This window comes from Trichomycterus rosablanca, chromosome 4 (genome assembly GCF_030014385.1).
Source record: "Trichomycterus rosablanca isolate fTriRos1 chromosome 4, fTriRos1.hap1, whole genome shotgun sequence".
Lineage (NCBI taxonomy): Eukaryota > Metazoa > Chordata > Actinopteri > Siluriformes > Trichomycteridae > Trichomycterus > Trichomycterus rosablanca.
Genome location: NC_085991.1, coordinates 6,628,953 through 6,650,171, shown reverse-complemented (window position 1 = coordinate 6,650,171; position 21,219 = coordinate 6,628,953). Strand labels below are relative to the sequence as shown.

The 21,219-nt window shown below is 41.7% G+C and overlaps 1 protein-coding gene across 1 annotated transcript in view; it reads left to right on the top strand.

Annotated features, from left to right (window-relative positions):
• The window catches only part of b4galt2 (UDP-Gal:betaGlcNAc beta 1,4- galactosyltransferase, polypeptide 2), a 191,101-nt gene that overhangs the window by 81,759 nt on the left and 88,123 nt on the right, over positions 1–21,219 (top strand). The window contains exon 3 of the mRNA XM_062993906.1: positions 19,123–19,358. Within this exon, the coding sequence (XP_062849976.1) occupies positions 19,123–19,358 (236 nt within the window). The remainder of the gene's footprint in view (positions 1–19,122; positions 19,359–21,219) is intronic.

The window sequence follows — 21,219 nt, the reverse complement described above, 5'->3', positions numbered from 1 at the left end:
GCGCGTACAGATTGTCATATGCCCATGTCAGATGTTGACTTTTGAACTTTTCACTGATAACAGTCTAGATGGTCCTATTTGTTTTTGGCATAAAGCTTTGACTGTTTTTCCCGAAAACAAGTTCAAACGTGGACTTTCGGTCCATCTGGGATGATCTCTGATCCAGAGAACTCGGTGGTGCTTTGGGAGAACAATAATATATGGATTTCTCTTTGTGAAATACCGTTGTTCATGTCAGCCACCTCCACCTTTAAAACCACCTCCTTGTTTCTACACTCACTGTCCATTTTATTAGCTCCATTTACCATATAGAAGCACTCTGTAGTTCTACAATTACTGACTGTAGTCCATCTGTTTCTCTGCATGCTTTGTTAGCCTGCTTTCACCCTGTTCTTCAATGGTCAGGACTCTCCCAGGACCATTACAGAGCAGGTATTATTTAGGTGGTGGATCATTCTCAGCACCGCAGTGACACTGACATGGTGGTGGTGTGTTAGTGTGTGTTGTGCTGGTATGAGTGGATCAGATGCAGCAGCGCTGATGGAGTTTTTAAACACCTCACTGTCACTGCTGGACTGAGAATAGTCCACCAACCAAAAATGTCCAGCCAGCAGCGTCCTGTGGCCACTGATGAAGGTCTAGAAGATGACCAACTCAAACGGCAGCAATAGATGAGCGATCGTCTCTGACTTTACATCTACGAGGTGGACCAACTAGGTAGGAGTGTCTAATAGAGTGGACAGTGAGTGGACGCGGTATTTAAAAACTCCAGCAGCGCTGCTGTGTCTGATCCACTCATACCAGCACAACACACACTAACACACCACCACCATGTCAGTGTCACTGCAGTGCTGAGAATGATCCACCACCTAAATAATACCTGCTCTGTGGTGGTCCTGTGGGGGTAACAAGGAGGTGGTTTTAATGTTATGGCTGATCAGTGTATGATAAAATAAATATGAATACAAAAGTGGTTCTGAATTTGTGTAGCATGTTGCAATCATGCTAAAACCTTTTGTTATTTAATAAACATTGCTTTTTCCTCCAGTTGCATGAATCAGTCACAGTTTTACACCTTTCTGATTCAGATATTCTGATATTTAAAAATCCTTTGTTGTCACATCTCAGTTTTTGGATGAGGATCCTCACCACGCTGTGGGCTGAGACCGGAGGATTTGAACCGTGGAGGATGACGCCACTCGATCACTTCTTATCCTGCCGTCTCTCTTCCATTAGTATTGCATCCAACTGTAATTTTTTTCCTTCCTGCTATTTATTTTCCGTCTCACCCTCCCCCGCCGAAATGGAAAGCATCAACGCATCAACACGTCAATGTTTACGCCCGAGCTCTGGATTTTTTCATGTTTAACCAACTTTATTATTCCATTTCTTTATCCGCCGGTGGCGTGCCCTGTCACTTCAGCGTATCCGTCTGCACTCAGAGAGAAGGAAGCATGAATGAAGCTGTGCAGCTGAGAGGACTCGTAGTACCTGAAAAGCTTTTTCTGTACGCGCGGGCTGATACAATGCAGTCGAGAGCACTTGGATTAGATCATTTACAAATGAATTTGTGTAGTTAATTGCGTGGATGAGGTTTATTACTGTGAACAGCTGAAATGATTGGTTAAGTGGAAGCATACCAAGCAAATATTGGCTCGTTTTCAGATGTGCTTGTGTTGAGCTGCAGGCGCTGTCCTGTTCTTAAAAGCTTCGAGTTTCATGAGGCAAAACAAATCTATTAATATCAGCTAACTCAATATAGTAATGATTTCTTATGCTACCAGTCGTGTATAGCATTCTTTCTTTGTTTTCTTTGGTCTCACATTCACAGACTTTCTCAGAAGCCAGTCCTTTGTTCTCTTGGCTGTGTGCTTCGAGTCAGCGTCATGTTGGAAGGTAAACCTTGGTCCCAGTCTGAGGTCCAGAGCGCTCTGCTCTGGAGCAGGTCTTCTTCAAGGATCTCTGTGTACTTAGCTGAGTTCATCTTACCCTCTATCAGGACTAGTCGCCCTGGTCCCACTGCTGAAAAACATCGCCACATCATGATGCTGCCACCACCATGCTTCACTGTAGGGATGGTATTAGCCAGGTGATGAGCGAAGTTACACTTTGGCTTCATCAGACCAGAGAATCTTGTTCCTCATGGTTTGAGAGTCCTCTAGGTGCCTTTTGGCAAACTCCAAGCGAGCTGTCATGTGCCGTCTGGCCACTCTACCATAGAGGCGCTTGGATGGTTGATCTTCTGATAGGTTCTCCCATCTCCACAAGGATACGCTGGAGCTCTGTCAGAGTGTCCCTCGGGTTCCTGCTCACCTCCCTGGCCAAGGGAGCCGCCTTCCCCGATCGCTCAGTTTGGCCGGGCGACCAGGTCCAGGAAGATTTTTGGTGGTTCCAGACTTCTTCCATTTACGAATGGTGGTGGCCACTGTGCTCTTTGGGAGCTGTAAAGCTGCAGGAATTTTTCTGTACTCTTCTCCAGATCTATGCCTTGACACAATTCTGTTTGAGGTCTACAGATGATTCCTTTGACCCCATGGCTTGGAGTTTGCTCTGATGTGCACTGGGACCTTACATAGGCAGGTGTTGTCAATCCCCTGGTCAATCATGTCCAATCAATTGAATTTAGCACATGTGGACTCCAGTTAAATTGTAGAAACATCTCAAGCAGTATCAGTGAAAACAAAATGCACCTCAGCTCACTTGTGTACTTATGATATTTTACATTTCACTTTGTGATTGTGAGTTATTTTGTGACAAAAAATGAACTCAAATCAATTACAGAATGAGTCTGTAATGTAATAAAACGTGGAGAAGGTGAAAGGGTTGTGCAGACTTTCCGGTTTGACTGTATATGTACACTGAGTTTGACCAAATGCCCAATGTTCACTGAATTAGCTTCATAAAGCACTTTGCTGTATTTAAAGTGCGATTTAAAGCAGTGAAATATAAATAGTTTAGGCGCCTGAATACTTTTTAAGACCTCTTTTTCATGCTGGCTTACTTTCTCTCATTTCCACAGCTGCGGCATTGTGCTCGCTCGCTCGCTCTCTCGCTCTTCAGCGGTCACATTTGCACTAATGGCTCTGCACGGCACTACATGTTCCCCCAGATTTAGAAAAGTGGAATAAACGGTTCATGTTCTTGCATTAACAGCGATCGCAGCAAAATTCTAAGAGCTAATTGCTGGACGTGTGCTTACCTTTCTTTTAAAGTCGGTCCTGTAATGAGCTGTTGCAACCAAACATTATATTAAGCATCGGCAAGCACAAAAACCCATATTTAAAAGAATTTTGTTATATCAGAGAAAGATACCCATCCCATAGAGTCATATACACAGATGGATCCAAACATCCAGATCAAGTAGCAGCAGCGATGGTAACAAACTGATATACACTGATCAGCCATAACATTAAAACCACATTCTTGTTTCTACACTCACTCACACTTTGTAGTTCTACAATTACTGACTGTAGTCCATCTGTTTATCTACATGCTTTTTGAGCCGCTTTTACTCTGTTCTTTAATGATCAGGACCCCCACAGGACCACCACAGTGCAGGTATTATTTAGGTGCTGGATCATTCTCAGCACTGCGGTGACACTGACATGGTGGTGGTGTGTTAGTGTGTGTTGTGCTGATATGAGTGTGTATTGTGCAGGGCGTGGGTGAGGCGTCTAGTGCAGTAGGGTAGAAGTGCTTGTAGTTAGTGCATGTTGCAAGTCTCCTTCTGCCAGTACATAGCCTCTCCACCGCCAGGACTCCTGAGGTACCTCCTCGTGGCCACACACGGTAACTGGGTACTTTGCAGTCCCAGGCAAAACTGCAGGGGATCTCGGAGCAGCAATGGGCCCCAGAGACGCGGTGTGCAGGCCCTGGCACCCGTCAACCACTGCCCCAGCTATGGGCAAATAGCTCCACTGCCTTGTGGGTAGGCCTATTAAGGTAAGGCTAAGGGAGCACACCCCTACAGAAAAGCAATGCGCTGGTTGTGCGCAAAGGCGGGCCTGAACAGAGCAAGGACCCGGCAGCCTCCTGCAGCTTAGCCATGCCACCAGGTTTATCTCATCATGGTGAAGTGCAATTGGAGACAGCGCACCTCCCATGGCACTTTAAAAATCTTTGACCACGGTGAATACTACTTGGACCTACATCTGGTAACTCACCGTTGAAGGACAGATCATCGGACTCGATGGACAACCACAAGCAAGCAAGCTGGTATGAGTGGATCAGACACAGCATCGCTGCTGGAGTTTTTAAATACCGTGTCCACTCACTGTCCACTCTATTAGACACTCCTACCTAGTTGGTCCACCTTGTAGATGTAAAGTCAGAGACGATCGCTCATCTATTGCTGATGTTTGAGTTGAGTTGGTCATCTTCTAGACCAGAGGTCACTAACAGGTGGACCGCGGTCCGGGTCCGGACCCAGAAGCTGTCCCATACGGACCCGGACCTACAGCCAAAACAGAAAGTTATGATTTGAAACCTGACGGAGCGCTTCTATTTTAACCGGCGCAGCTTTTGTAGTCTTTACGGTAGCGTTTTAGCGGATGAGAAAACGCACAGACCAATCACGTGACACCACTCAGCCAATCAAGTCTGTGCATTCCAGCCGGTAAACACAGCGACTCTACAGTGCAGATAGATGAGAGAGTTAGAGGCGAGTTACATGTGAAACGACGGTGGAAAGAAAAAGAAAGATAGCGAACGTAGAGAAAACGAAGGGAGAGATACAGACGACTGTGCAGGAGAAAGTTGAGAAAAAGACGAGTGAGACAGGAGACAAATGGCGCTCTCCAAAAAAGAAACGTGTACAGCGAAATTACAGCATTTAATCCGTGATGGAGAGACTCATTTCTATTCTTACTTCCCACTGGAGCACAATTTATTTTTAATTTCTCTTAATTTGATAAGAGAAAGGTTTGATAAGGTGGGGCGGTCCGGGTCCTCTCTGTGTGGAGTTTGCATGTTCTCCCCATGTCGCCATGGGTTTCCTTCGGTGCTCCGGTTTCCTCCCACAGTCCAAAGACGTGCAAGTGAGATGAATTGGAGACACTGAATTGTCCATGATTGTTTTCGATATAAACTTGTGACCTGATGAGTCTTGTGTAGTGAGTAACTAACGTTTCTGTCATGAATGTAACCAAAGTGTAAAACATGACGTTAAAATCCTAATAAATAAACAGACATGTGACATATTGATTACATGCAGATGTTGATACAGCTACTTATATACTGTATATTATAACATATATATTATATATAGCAGTGACAGCTCAGTGGTTAAGGTACTGGACTAGTAAACAGAAGGTTGCCGGTTCAAGCCCCGCCACCACCAGTTGCCACTGTTGGGTCCCTGAGCAAGGCCCTTAACCCTCAATTGCTCATCGTGTTCAGCTCATTGTGTAAGTCACTTTGGATAAAAGCATCTGCTAAATGCTATATATATATAAGATAAGATAATCCTTTATTAGTCCCACAGTGGGGAAATTCACAGTGTTGCAGCAGCGAAGGGATAGTAAAGCACTCAATTATATTTACAAATAATTTTATTATATATATATATATATATTCCGGACCTTTGCTTCAAGAAATTTTCTCTAACTGGACCTCTTTAAATTTTAGTTGAATACCCCTGTTCTAGACCTTCAGCAGTGGTCACAGGACGGGGCGCTGTTGGCTGAATGTTTTTGGTTGGTGGACTATGAAGCTCCATCTCAGTCTCTCAGACACGAGCGATTACTACTCCTTACACCCTCACCGCTTCCAACCAAAATATAAAAGTGTGGAAACTTATTGTAGATTCCTCGTAGAAACAGATGGCAACTTTAACATCCAACTTTAACACTTTTAATAAGAGAAACACAGTGATCAGGTGGCATACACTAGATGCCGAATCAGACATACTTTTTTTTTTAACACACTCCCACTTAATCTTAATAAGAGCAAAAAAGAAATCCCCAAGTACCTATCTTCCTCAGGCATTTCCTAACAGACTGTCCTTACAAGTACCTACAAGAGTGGTGAGGACGTGCTTTTTCCCAAACAGTGAAATAAATCTTTTACAAAGTTAAAGAACTCTTGAATATAAATATAAATAAATATAAAACTGTAAACACACATATAAACACAGACAAAACAAAAGCTGAACTGACTGAGCGATCCTGCCATGACTGTAACCAATGTGTTGACACGGCATTAAACCAATAAATTATTATTATTATTTAATAGGATTTTAACATCATGTTTTACACTTTGGTTACATTACGGTAGTTATTCATTACACATCAGTTCACAAGTTTAATGTCAAACACAGTCATGGACAATTTAGTATCTCCAGTTCACTTAACTGCAGGTCTTTGGATTGTGGGAGGAAACCGGAGCTCCCGGAGGAAACCCACGCTGACAATGGGAGAACCTGGACCTTCTTGCTGTGAGGTGACAGTGCTATAAATAAATAAAGTAAAATAGGTGTTCATACAATAATATGATTGTATAATCTCCACCACCGTTAAATGGTGCCGTCTGTTTTTGGTTCCTAGATGATAGTTCCTACCTGAGAGGGATGAGAAACTCTAATTGTTGTGGTGTCAGACTTCCACAAATAGACAGCAGCAATCACAAAGAGCAAATGCACTTTTCTTATGATGTTGACTGCTCAGACAGTGATGGACTACACAGGGATTGTGGTAAAATCTGGATGCAAAGAAATGTGATTTGTGATTAAATTGGTTTTTTTTTGTATACGCTCTGTAGATACAACCAAGTAAAGTACACTGTTCTGCCATAGCATTTGTCCATTTTTATCTTTTTTTGTTTGACATCAGTTAAACCATGGCAACCAAACGGCCACAGGCGATGATGATGCTTCCAGTGTTAACATCGGACAATAAGCGCTCAGCGATTCAGGCGACGAGGTGGAAAAATCGCTGCCGGTCTGAATGTAGGGTCTGAAGAGACAAACACAGTTTATGATTTACATAATGCACACAGTGTAACTCTGGCTGTGTCTCAAATGTCATTTTATTTAGCAATGAATGCACTACAGCTCCACACTCGAAGAACTCCAGAAGAATAAAGAGCGACAGGGCATTTCTATAGCTTTTGTTTGGTTTCATTCTTATTCAGATCATTCAGAAACTAATTCCAGTAAATACATTTAATTATTTATTATTTTGCATTTGTTTCATGCACGACTGAAATAAAATAGAGACCAGGTGTAAAACAAGGACGTTCCGCACGTCTGGTGTTTGTCGGATGCACTCCGAAAAACACGTCACGTGCTTTTATACAGACGTCTGGTTGGAAATGACCAAGTATGCTTTGTATTCGGGGCTGTTGCTCATGCTTTTAGATAGGAGGGTGGTTAAAAAAAAAAAATTCAATTCAAGTGTGGATAGGTTGTAATTTAGGTGCCACCTTCTATTCAATTGGCTCTTCTAAATTGCTTTTAGTTGTTGCTCTGACATTACTAAGATGCCTAAATGTATGTGTGTGTGTTTGTGTGTGTAAGATTGCGACAGAATGATATTTGCATCCTCCACCCATAAAAAGCTTCCTGTAGGAAACGGGTGAAAAAGAAGCGGTCAGCAGCTTTACACATGTTAAAGGAGGCATCTGCCAGTCCATTTGTTAGAATCTGCATTGGACAGATGAAAAAGAGTCACGCCAACGTCACGCCAACTCCATTTTCACAGAAGAAAAGAGCGCATATAAATGACTGCTGTATAACAGTGAGGGCTCAATGATGTTTTGGGGTTGCTTTGCTGACTGTGGATTTAGTTGCTTTGAATCATCTGTGCAGGGTCAAAATGAACTCAGAGGACCATTTACGTATTTTGAAGTAATAGTAAAGTCCCAGTAAAGTCTTAGAAAGCTGTTGCTCAGTTGCATGCCTGGGTTTGTCAAAGACAAAAAGCACCCAAGATATAATTTCCTTACTGCCTAAAAGTGGGTCTTAAACCTTTTGCCATCTGGGTTCCAACAAGCCACAAGCGTCTTCATCTGGCGTCACATCTGCACTGTTATATATACTGTAAATAAAAGGTCTAAAGTACAGAAGTGCAGGCCACATTTATATGAATTATGGGACTTGCTCTCGTGGCTCACGCGCTGTAGGTTAAAAGCCTGTGGTGTATACATCCGCTAACCATTACTTAACAAGACTAGAGTGATCCATCACCATGTCCCACAAATCAATGTGATTTATGTGAACAACACTTTAGGCTCATTTGAATAAAAATACAGCTCAACGTGTCCAATATTGTACAGTCCAGAAATGAATACACGACACTGGGATAGAGAAGGGTGTGTATAGCATGGAAAATGACAACCATACTCTATATAACAGTTCTGGGACCTAGAAGTGGGCCTCTTTGTGCCATTCAGGTTCTTTGTTCCCTTTATGACTGTAGCGACTTGCCTTGTCTTGAAGTACACTTGTTGAGTGAATGGGAACATGTAAGTGTCACATAGTGCCCCCTGGGTAATGCAGTTTATATACAGTCATCATGAATCGCCTACAAACTGTAACCTGCTGGCTTGTGAGCTTTAAAAAAAAAAACACCTATAAATGCCTGCTGTAAAACAGTGAGGGCTCAATGATATTTTGGGGTTGCTTTGCTGACTCTGGCTTTGGTTGCTTTGAATCATCTGTGCAGGGTCAAAATGTCAAAAAGTCAGAGGTCCATTTAGGTATTTTGAAGTGCTGGGGATGTCCCAGTAAAGTGTCAGAAAGCTGTGTCAGTTACCTGCTATGGTTTTTCCTGGACTCCAAAACACAATCATGATTTCTGATTGCATAATTTCAGCATTTGCATTGTTCTGGTGTAACCCGCTGGCTTGTGAGCTTTTAAAGAAAAGAAAACCTCACCTATAAATGCCTGCTGTAAAACATTGAGAGCTCAGTGATGTTTTGGGGCTGCTTTGCTGACTCTGGCTTTGGCTGCTTTGAATCATCTGTGCAGGGTCAAAATGTCAAAAACTCAGAGGACCATTTAGGGATTTTAAAGTGCTAGGGAAATCCCATTAAAGTGTTAGAAAGCTGTCTCTCAGTTGCTTGCTATGGTTTTTCTGGGACAAAACACAATCATGATTTCCGATTGCATATTTTCAGCGTTTGCATTGTGCTGGTGTAACCTGCTGGCTTGTGAGCTTTTAAAGAAAACACTGAGGGCTCAATGATGTTTTGGGGTTGCTTTGCTGATTCTGGCATTGGTTTGCAGCATTGGCTTGTGAGCATTCAGCATTGGCTTGTGAGCTTTCAAAGAAAAGAACACCTGCTGTAAAACAGTGAAGGCTCAATGATATTTTGGGGTTGCTTTGCTGACTCTGGGTTTGGTTGCTTTGAATAATCTGTGCAGGGTGTAAAATGTAAAATGTAAAAAAGTCATAGGATCATTTAGGTATTTTGAAGTGCCAGGGAAGTCCCAGTAAAGTGTCAAAAACTGTCTCAGGCATGTCTGGCTTGCCATGGTGTTTCAATTATGATTTGTGAGTACATATTTTCAGCATTTGCATTGTGCTGGTGTAATCTGCTGGCTTGTGAGCCGAAAGTGAAGCAACATGTTATAAACACACTTTATAATAAAAGGCGGTAGAGTTTCAGTTAGAGGCGGGAGAGGCACATTGCTGACTCGTTCCCCAGGTACTCGAATATTATTACACCAGCACAGCAGAACGCCGGACTGAACTTTGTATGTTCTATTTTTAAGCGTGCATACTGATGAAGGTTAGGTAATAAGCTGTCAACATCTCAAGTCTGTTATTTTTTGCAGGCGCTCATCAGTGGCATTTCTGCACATTGATGGAAAAAAATCAAAAAGCTTATTTATTCGCGTCTGCGTTTTAAGTGTCATTACTCAGCTACTAATGAAAACTTGTTTGCGTGCCAAAAGATCCATCTTCAATGAATGTTTTGGACTTGAATTGATATAAAAAAGCAAATCAGTACTAACTAGTTTGTCCTATTGGCTGGACTTTAAAAGGTCTGAAGCCAAACTTCATCAAAATTTGTATTCAGTCGAGCTATGAGCGCAGCATCAAGGTATCAAAACGAAGCAGCAAGGTGGTGAATCTAGAGTGATTTATCACAGTGTCACACAACTGGATGTGATTCATGGGAAGACTTTAGGCTGATTTGAATAAAAGCACTGTAGGACAGAAGGTCGCTGGTTCAAGTCGCAACACTGCCAGGTTGCCAATGTTGGGCTCTTAACGTTCGGTTGCTTGCATTGTATTCGGTCACAATTGTAAATGTGTCTACAAATTTAAATGTAACACGTTATTAATGTAGCCTAGTTACCTTGTGAAGGTTTACAGTGAGTTACAGTAACTGGTAGGGATGTAACGATGCACCACAAGACAGTTAAAAATCGATTCACATGTGTAACGATTCAAATCGGTTTACATGTATAATGACTCGATATTCACTTAAAACAGCAGAGGGCACTGGCGCTATTTACCTCACCTGGTTGACATTACTACAGGGTTGACAGGTTTGGAATTTTCCAGCCAAATTGATTTATGTAAGGATACTTTCTTTATTGGTTCATCTCTGTACCCGCTTTGATAGGTTCAATCAGAATTAAAGCTCTGCCTTGGACTATCTACTGTACCTCAAGATCATTTCTTCAGTTTTTCCCACAGTGTGATTATTATTGACTAAACTCACTGTGTGTGTGTTGAGACAGTATAAGATTCCTGATTGGCATTGCAGCCTTGGTGAACATCTTGAAATTGCTCCCCTCCCAACTGTGCTTTTCCCAGGTATTTCGTAGAACAACCAAAAAAATTCTCAAATCAAGAATTTCAGATGTCAAACCAAACCAGCCTGTACTGGAATAATCATCACTGCATAAATAATATTTTAAAGTAAAAGATTTTTACGCCTGTGAGTGTCAGGAGTTTGATGTCTTACACTTACATGTCACTGTGTATACAAAGAGCATAGCATGTGCTTTGGACAGATGACACAGAACTCTATTGCTAAAATGGCTATTGTAAAACAAGGTAAGGATCAATGATGTTTTGGGGTTGCTTTGCAGCCCCTTGCTTTGATTGCTTTTAATCAGTTCAGGGTCAAAATAAGGTTAAAAAGCGGCATTTGAAGGGGTAGTAAAGTTTCACTAAAATGTCCCAAACCTTTCTCATGCCATGGTTCTTTTGAAACACACAAAAGCACCCAAGAATGGATGAAAAGAAAACAATGATCATTTTGAAGTGGCCTGGAATTAATCCTGATCTGAATCTTATTAAACATTTGTGGAAAGAACTGAAACGTACAGTTGGAGTCATTGTCCCTGAAGGCTTCAGAAGTCCAACTTCAGATTATTAATTAATAGTATGTAGTCTTAATGCAAAATATGCATAAGTAAAGTCTCTATTTTATTTATTATAAAATAAAGATTCAAGTTCAACCTAGAAAAGATTTAGGTTTTGAAGGTGATCACTATTTTTGTCCACAACAAAATTACTGTAACTACGTTTTCCATAATGTTTTTGGGCATTTTTAACCCAGTTCTTATTTAACAAAGGGCTGCTATGATATTTATTTATTACTTACTATAATGTATTTTGTGTAAATGGTTTAATATGTTGTTTAATATTTGTTGGCTGTTTTTAGGCTCTAGGTTAGCTCACCACTCTGGATACAAAGAGCATAGCATATGCTTTGGACAGATAAACCCAAATTGTTGGTAAGCTACACGAACTCTATTTTTACATATGATAAAAATAAGCGTTTAAAAAAAGAACAAAATGTTTATTGTAAAACAGGGTAAGGTTCAATGATGTTTTGGGGTTGCTTTGCAGCCTCTGCATTGCAGATTGCTCTGAATCTGTGCAGGGTCAAAATTAAGTAAAGGCATTTGGAAGTGGTAGTGAAATCCCAGTAAAGTTTTACAAAGCTGTGTCTGTCTAATTGACTAGTAAATTGACTATGCTTTTTTTTAAGCCAGACAGATTTTACACTCTGCTGTTTTTTTTTTGTTGTTGTTGTTTTTTATATATATTTTCTTTATGCATTTTCTCCCCTTTTTCTCCCTTTTTTAGCGCGTCCAATTGCCCGATTGCGTCATGCTTCTTCTCCACCAATGCCGATCCCTGCTCTGATCGAGGAGAACGAAGCTAACCCACGCCCCCTCCGACTCGTGGGCAGCATGCCGTATGCATCTTGTCACCTACACTTTGACGAGTGCAGTGCAGCTCAGCGTTGTGTACGGAGAGACACACCCTGAGAGCACTCTTTTCTCATCTCTGTGCAGGCGCCATCAATCAGCTAGCACCAGTCATGAGAGAGAGAGACCCCATCCGGCTTAGTCCCGCCTATCTGAACAACAGGCCAATCGTTGTTCACGTGGCCGCTTGGCCTTAGCCGGCAGGCGGAGCTGAGGTTCGATACGATGTATTCAAGATCCCAGCTCTGGTTCCAGCGAGTGTTTTTACCGCTGCGCCACCTGAGCGGCCCCCCACTCTGCTGTTTTTATTGTTAGTTATTTTAAAGATTATATGTACCAAATAATGGTGATGGCATTTTGGTGGCATGGTAATTGATGGCATTTTACCTCTGGGACTTTACTGTTCAGCTTTACATTTGCTTAAAAAGCAGGACAAACGATGATGTCTGGCTAATCAGATGTGGCACGCTCACCAGAAATGTACCTCTGGTCATTTTCCTTGCTTCTAGAACGTTCAGTGCTGTTTAGCATGCAACAGAAATTGACTCTGGGCTTTTCAGACTTGGTTAGGCATCGTTCCTCCTGGATGCTCTTGACTAAAAGCTTGTTCTATCATGGCTATGTCGTGGTACAACACGTACTTACGTACTTGCATCGTTTATTACTTTACATATTCTGTCATTTGGTCAACCACAGGTCTGTAACATGACATAATTTTTCTTGGTAAAGTGATGCTTTGCTTCATGGGAGTGCCTGCGGCTTGTCATTACTTACTTCGGCAGATTGCCATCTGCTCATATTTTTGTCCTACTGAGCGCTCGCGGCATTAGCAAAACACTTTTCTGTATATGAGAGGATTCTTATGTGCTTTGATCCTTATGCTTTGCTTTTAAACTTTTGACACTGTAGCACTTTTGTAGTGTTGCATAATATACTTTTTACTGTGCTGTTCATATATACTGACATATAATGATAAATTAAACATCATATACGCACTGCATCAGGCTGTGTTACACCACTGCTCAATATTTTCATGGCAGAGTTTTCATTTTAAGGTGTTTGAAGAGGAGGGTGTTGTTGCAGTCGGCTCCGGTATTATTGACTCTATTGGTAAGAATTGGTAATAAAAGTCTACAAATGTCCGAGTTTTTAAATATTGATGTAATAAACCTGTCTATTAGAAAATGCAAAAGTATGATGTACTCATAATCTTTTCTCAAAGGATGACAGTTATGGATTTGTAGAAGATTTTAAGGTCACTAGGTGTCCAAACATACAATTTATACACCAGATTATTGCTAACAAAAAGCATATATACATATACAAGTGAAGAGTACAGCGAATTATATTCTACTGTAGATGAAATTTTACCATATAGAAGCACTTTGTAGTTCTACAATTACTGACTGTAGTCCATCTGTTTCTTTACATGCTTTTTTAGCCTGCTTTCACTCTATTCCTTAATGATCAGGACCCCCACAGAGCAGGTATTATTTAGGTGGTGGATCATTCTCAGCACTGCAGTGACACTGACATGGTGGTGGTGTGTTAGTGTGTGTTGTGCTGGTATGAGTGGATAAGACACAGCAGCGCTGCTGGAGTTTTTAAACACCTCACTGTCACTGCAGGACTGAGAATAGTTCACTAACCAAAAATATCCAGCCAACAGCGCCCCATGGGCAGCGTCCTGTGACCACTGATGAAGGTCTAGAAGATGACCAACTCAAACAGCAGCAATAGATGAGCGACCGTCTCTGACTTTACATCTACAAGGTGGACCAACTAGGTAGGAGTGTGTAATAGAGTGGACAGTGAGTGGAGATGGTATTTAAAAACTCCAGCAGCACTGCTGTGTCTGATCCACTCATACCAGCACAACACACACTAACACACCACCACCATGTTAGTGTATATATATATATAATAGAAAAATGAATAGAAATACCTTGTAATTTGACTTTTCCTAAACTAGAAATGTTTGAAACTTAACATACTTCATGGAGAAATTTGTACCCTTAAACTCGATGTTTCCCTTAAACTTGACGTGTGTGCAACTGCCACTTTGTTCAGCGTTTGGATTAAGCGGTTTGGTAAACGTCATCAAAGTGCGAATGAGATGAATCTGCATTTCTGTGGAATAACCATCAAATCCACTCTGAAAGCTCCACATGTATCTGTGTTTAGCTGGATTTTCCTCACTGTTTCACTTTTAAACTTGTGTTATAGCTCGGGGTGCTGAGAAATAGTGAGAATCAGAATCAGCTTTTCCGAGAGTCTGAAACACTTATCATAAAAAATAAAAAAAAGCTTAATGTGACTAAATGTATTAAAACAACGACACAGGAAAACAAAACCTCTCTTAATTATTACTGCTCATAAGTTCTCTCCACTAATGAAATTCATCGCTTGTTGTTTTAGTACAATAAGTCACGTTAAGCTTTGTGCACCGCCACACTACATAGGAAATAACGGCACAGCCAGCGCAAAAGTGGTTATGCCACTTCTCATATGAATGTGCCTTTACTGAATGGAATACGGTATTCCAAGATCAAGCATCTCCACGATTGAGAAGCATAATGAAACAATAAAGAAGTGAAGTACAGGTTTTATTGTATTTCAGTGTATTCATATTATATTTGTGTAATGTGCAGTGTATAAAGTGTCTAAAACAACGCCATTATTTTACATAAAGCTAAAATATATGCAGTTCCACGGGACAATGGAACGCATTAACAGGTTTCCCATTCATCCTTATGGGAAGAAATACCCTGAAACCCAACGCCTTTTAAACTCGACGCCACTCCCACTACCAACTGACAAAGCGAAGTTGCACTAAATGCAGGAATACCAATAATCATGACACATGCCTTTAAAAATGAATGTACTTAAATCAAAGGTTAAATTTGATCTTTTCCACTGAGCTAAAGCATTTCTCATCAATCTTTGCCAAGACTGCTAATAACCCTATAATCCACAAAGTTCCGACCTCTTTTCCATATCTTGTACTTATCCCCTCATCAATAAAATCAAATGTTGAAATCATGATAAGCGGCTCTGCCTAATCTATTTAAAACAGCCGTGCAAGAAATACCATTAAGCAGTTTGGAATTCATGAACTGTGTCGAATTCCAAATAAAAAATTTGGAACTCTGGTCTTCTGGTAAAGAGAGTTAAATCCACACTTAAAGTCTTCGGATATTCCACTTTTTTTCCACCCACTGACAGCGCACAGTAGGTGGCTTGGCTGCTTTCCTCTTAATTGCCCCTAGGTCTGAGTAAGTAAGTGAGTGAATGTGTGAGTGTGTGTGAGATGCCATGCAGTAAATTGACATCTTGTTAGGAACGTATTTTTGCTTTACACTCATTTTTGTTTGTTTGTACAAGACACACTACAAGGTATTTAAAAAAAAATCATGAATTTGCATTATGACATACTCCCACCACTAGTGACAAGTCAGTTATGCTATAAAATTTGCTACTCTCATAGACGTAGAATCAAATCGTCCCACAATTAAGGCCAATGTACAGGGATGTGCTAAAAAGAAAAATACAAATTTAAACTCAGTAAATGAACACATCAAAAATGACCAGTTAAGTGACCATTATGAGTTTGACGCAGAAACAACGAAGACAGGGTAAAGAAATAGCATTATTATTGTATTTTGTGTAATACCTTGTTTATATTATATTTATAATTCTTGTAAAGTCATTTGTTTCTTTAATACTGTTTCAAAAATAAAGAAAATAGGGCACCCAGGTGGCGCAGCAGGATAATCCGGTAATTCTCGGCTCTGCTGCCGGTCGGCTGGGCGCCCTCTAGCAGGCAAAATTGGTTAATTCCTGCAGCAGACAAAATTGGCTTCCAGTCTGCCAGGTGGGAAAGACCAGACTAAGGAATGGGGTTGTCAACGCTGTGAAAGGACCTTGGTTGCCCATGACGCCTGTACAGAAGGTGGAGGAGCACAGAGATCGGGGCGTGGCTCTCTATACGCGAAGTTGACCGCACACGCAAATCTATGTATCTAAGTATGGGAGAATAGGAAGGGATTGGTGGACTCCGTCAGGGTCCCCAGTAGTGGATTGGCTACATTAAATTGGGAGAAAAAGGGGGTAAACACACTTATTGATGAGTGAATGATGCAAAAGGCGCCATCCACAATTTTATACACTACAGCCGCTCTGGCGCTCTCCTGCCTTCCTGCCAAAATGGCAATTTTTGACTGCGTGACCTCAACTCCTGGAGCTCAACAGGCATTTCTATACATGGGTTTAGCAAGATGGGATTGTGGGACTAAGTAGAATCAGTAGTTTTTACATTCCTAAATTACACCACATCTAATATGACCAATCCCCACTCCACCAAGGACGCCACCAAGTCTCCTTGGACTCTTTGTCTTTTTTGATCCAAAGCCTTTGTGGAGGGATCACCTGAACTTGAGCTTCTGTATGACAGGACACAAAGCCTGGCAGAACCATACACTAGATTTACTGCAAGAAAGATAAGAAAGGTCTGTAATTAGGTTGGTGACTGGCACATCTAATGAAAAGTGGACACTAGGGTGCATTTTCCTTTTTTCCAACGTAACTAGGCGGAGTACAATAACAGAATGCCTGTAGAACCTGAAGACTTGTGCTGTGATTATAAACCTTGGGTTAGGAGTTGGGAGCATTGTCGTGTAGAAAAAGGTTGGGAGACCAAAGCTTATCTGAAGAAGCTGCTTTAATTCAGGTCCAGACTGCAAAATAACCCCCAGAAAAACTCAATTACGTCCTAGCCGTCTCCTGCACGGTGACCTCGCTGCTCAGCTACTAGTCATTTAATGATTTGGGCAATGAGAAAACAGGAACACTTAAACCGAAATGGCATTTGCACACTAGCTCCATTATGCAAGCTTTTTAGCCATATTGTGCTCTTGTCACATGGATCGTGTTCTCTGGGCTGCACTCAGATCATTAGCATGTGGGCATTTGGATTGGATTCAGTTGGTGTTGTCTTTGACTCGGGCATTTGGGACAGATGGGGTTTCTTTTATCTGAATTTTAGGATGATAGATTGTGCGTGTTTTATATCTTTATATTTTTTTTAGATTTTTATATCATATTGTTGCATGGCTTGACAATTCCATTGGCAGTGGAAGAGCACAATGATCATCCAACATACACTATATGGCCAAAATTATTTTGGACACCTGACCATGAGCTTGTTGGACATCCGATTTTTAAAACAAATGCTATTAAAATAGACTGACCCATGTGTGATTGTTTTTTGAGAAGGCTTCTCACAAGACTTAAAGTAAATCTGTGGGAATTTGTGCCCATTTAGTCAAAAAGACTATATGGCTAGACACTGATGTTCTAGTTCATTCCAAAGCAGAGATGTTCACAAGTCACAAAATACAAGTCCAAGTCGAGTCACGAGTCATTAGGCTAGAGTCCGAGTCGAGTCACGAGTCATTAGGCTAGAGTCCGAGTCGAGTCACAAGTCTTTAGGCTAGAGTCCGAGTCGAGTCACAAGTCTTTAGGCTAGAGTCCGAGTCGAGTCACAAGTCTTTAGGCTAGAGTCCGAGTCAAGTCACAAGTCTTTATGCTAGAGTCAGAGTCAAGTCACGAGTCTTTAGGCTAGAGTCCGAGTCAAGTCACGAGTCAATATAATAAACACAAAACATACTTTACTAGGTACCAGTTAAAAGCTTAAACTGATACGTTTTGTTTTCATTGCAAATCACGGCACAGCGGCCAAAATCCCAAACACAGCAAAAAAAATCCATAATACTGCTTACCTTAGCTTATGTTCTTCCAGATGCTATTAAATTTATAACCGTGTGTCCCATTAGGAATATAATCTGTTATTTTGTAAATGTGCTTATAATTAAAAACCTCCAAACTTTTCCCGGTTGTGAAGTAAAACACAAACTCGTTAGAAAACCAATCAAGCGTTTCATTGACACGTCATCTGTGTGATGCTGCAAACTAAATACATGCAAATAACAGCATTTCTTACTAAAAATTTAAATCAGAAGGTCTGATTGGATCAGAAAGCGGTTCTTACAATCATTAGTGCCAATTCTGTAGGAGCGTTCTATTCACATTATCTGTTACTGTGAAGTGCACTACGTAGGGTAACTCTGTATTGTAGTGCTTGACAAAGGTTTGCCAAAGTAATCCCTCACCCATGTGGTTATATCAGCTATTGTTGAGTGGCGGTTCTTGATGCAGTGCCGTCTGAAGGATAGAAGACCACGGGCGTTCAGCTTAAGCTTGCACCCTTGGCCTTTACACACTGAAATTTCTCCTGGTTCCTTGAATGGTTTAATTATATTATGCACTGTAGAGGGAGAAATGTGCAAATTCCTTCCAAACTTTCTTTGAGGTTCATTGATTATAATTATTTCAATCATTTTCTCACACATTTGTTGACAAACTGGAGATCCTCTGATCATCTTTGCTCATCAAAGACTCAGACTTTCCCGGATGCTGCTTTTGTACCAAACCACGATTACAATCATCTGTTGACGTCACCTGTTTGCATTTTCCATACTGTCCCAACCTTTTCTGATCTGGGGTTGTACATAGTTTTGGACTTGTCCTGTTCATCCTTGATGTATCTTAGTTCTTGAACCTCCCCTGTTAGAAGTGATATCAGTAGAAAGTGGAGGAAGCAGGATCTTGTTACTGTCTCCGCTATGCAGCACCAGTCTGTCTTCTCAATGAATATTTAATAGATTAGACACCTCTGATAATTAGAACAGGAGAAGCCCAGTGCTAGATTAAAAAACGTTGTCCAAATAAGAAGTGAGTTTTATGTTTATGTTGACTGAGGGGCTTTGGTTGCGATTGTTTTCCCCCCTCATTAAACCCTGTATTACACCAATTCTTCCCTCTGCAATGTTGTTAATCCTTGATAGAGTCCAACAATGTGTCTTTTATCTGTCTACTCTCTGTGCAGTGGGACGCCTCCTGATCGAGTTCAGCTCTCAGATGAGCATGGAGAGGGTGCAGAGGGAGAACCCCAACGTCACCGAGGGCGGGAAGTACACGCCGTCGGACTGCCGGCCCAAGCAGAGAGTGGCCATCATCATCCCCTTCCGTCACAGAGAGCACCACCTGAAATACTGGCTGCACTACCTGCACCCCATACTACGGCGGCAGAAGATCGACTATGGCATCTACATCATCAATCAGGTGTGTGTGCGGGTCAGTCTGAGTTCTTAGAAAGCACTGAGGCAAGTCTTCTGGTTTTTGGGCACTGTTTGGGCTCGTTTGCATTGGTTGTGGTATAGTGTTGGAACACTTAGATCAGGGATGTCCAGACTACACTATAACCATAGCCACAGGTGTATAAAACCAAGCACCTAGGCATGCAGACTGCTCCTACAAACATTAGTGAAAGAATGGGTCGCTCCCAGGAGTCTCAGTGAATTCCAGCGTGGTACCGTGATAGGATGCCAACTGTGCAACAAGTCCAGTCGTAAAATCTCCTCGCTACTAAATATTCCACAGTCGACTGTCAGTGGTATTATAACAAAGTGGAAGTGATTGGGAAGAGGTAGGTCACGTAAAATGACAGAGCGGGGTCAGCGGATGCTGAGGTGCATAGTGTGCAGAGGTCACCAACTTTCTGCAGAGTCAATCGCTACAGACCTCCAAACTTCATGTGGAATGGGTCTCCATGGCCGAGCAGCTGCATCCAAGCCTTACATCACCAAGCGCAACGCAAAGCATCGGATGCAGTGGTGTAAAGCGCGCCGCTACTGGACCCTAGAGCAGTGGAGACGTGTTCTCTGGAGTGACGAATCACGCTTCTCCGTCTGGCAATCCCATGGACGAGTCTGGGTTTGGTGGTTGCCAGGAGAACGGTACTTGTCTGACTGCATTGTTCTGAGTGTAAAGGGGTTGTTGTTCAGGAGTTGGGCTCGGCCCCTTAGTTCCAGTGAAAGGAACTCTTAATGCTTCAGCATACCAAGAGATTTCGGACAATTTCATGCTCCCTACTTTGTGTGAACAGTTTGGGGATGGCCCCTTCCTGTTCCAACATGACTGCACACCAGTGCACAAAGCAAGCTCCATAAAGACATGTATGAGGGAGTTTGGTGTGAAAGAACTTGACTGGCCTGCACAGAGTCCTGACCTCAACCTGATAGAACCTCTTTGGGATGAATTAGAATGGAGACTGCGAGCCAGGCCTCCTCGTCCAACATCAGTGTCTGACCTCACAAATGCGCTTCTGGAAGAATGGTCAAAATTTCCCATAAACACACTCCTAAACCTTGTGGAAAGCCTTCCCAGAAGAGTTGAAGCTGTTATAGCTGCAAAGGGTGGGCCGACATCATATTAAACCCTATGGATTAAGAATGGGACGTCACTCAAGTTCATATGCGTGTGAAGGCAGACGAGCGAATACTTTTGGCAATATAGTGTATGCCCATTTGCGGCCTCTTGCAAGTTACGAGGGCTCTTTAAAAAGTTTCCGCACTTGAAGTGAAGTGAAGCTTCATAACATTGACGCTTCATGGTTTATTGTAGTTCATTGTATCAGCAGGTCTGGTCGACTGTATTATTATGTCTGATTCCTATATTTTAGACACGTTTTGTCTAGTTGGACTGATTAAATTGTGTATTTGTAGCTTAGTAATACAGTTTGTGTAGCGTTTTTAAGGAGGCGTTCATTGGCTGCTGGTGTACTGATGTTTTCCTGTCAGTCTGTAAGCTAGTCTGCCGCACGCGAAGCTGTCAGACTCCCACCTGGAAGCCATCTGTGTAAACACAGCGCTTGTTTTTATTTTCCTATTATCAGAAAAGGTTAAAATCATAAAACTTTAAATTAAGAATTTGAATGTTGAAAATATTTGCACTTGCCGGGAGGAAGTGGAAGACGAATTGGAGTGATGGACAAATTTCTTAATAGGACTTGGCTTGTTATTTTCGCGTTGTGACAAAGTGCCATTTTGCTATCAAATAAAAAGGAAATAAAATGCCAGCGCATAGAATATATGGCCAAAAATATGTGGACAACCTTTCTAATAACTGAGGTGAAGTATGTCAG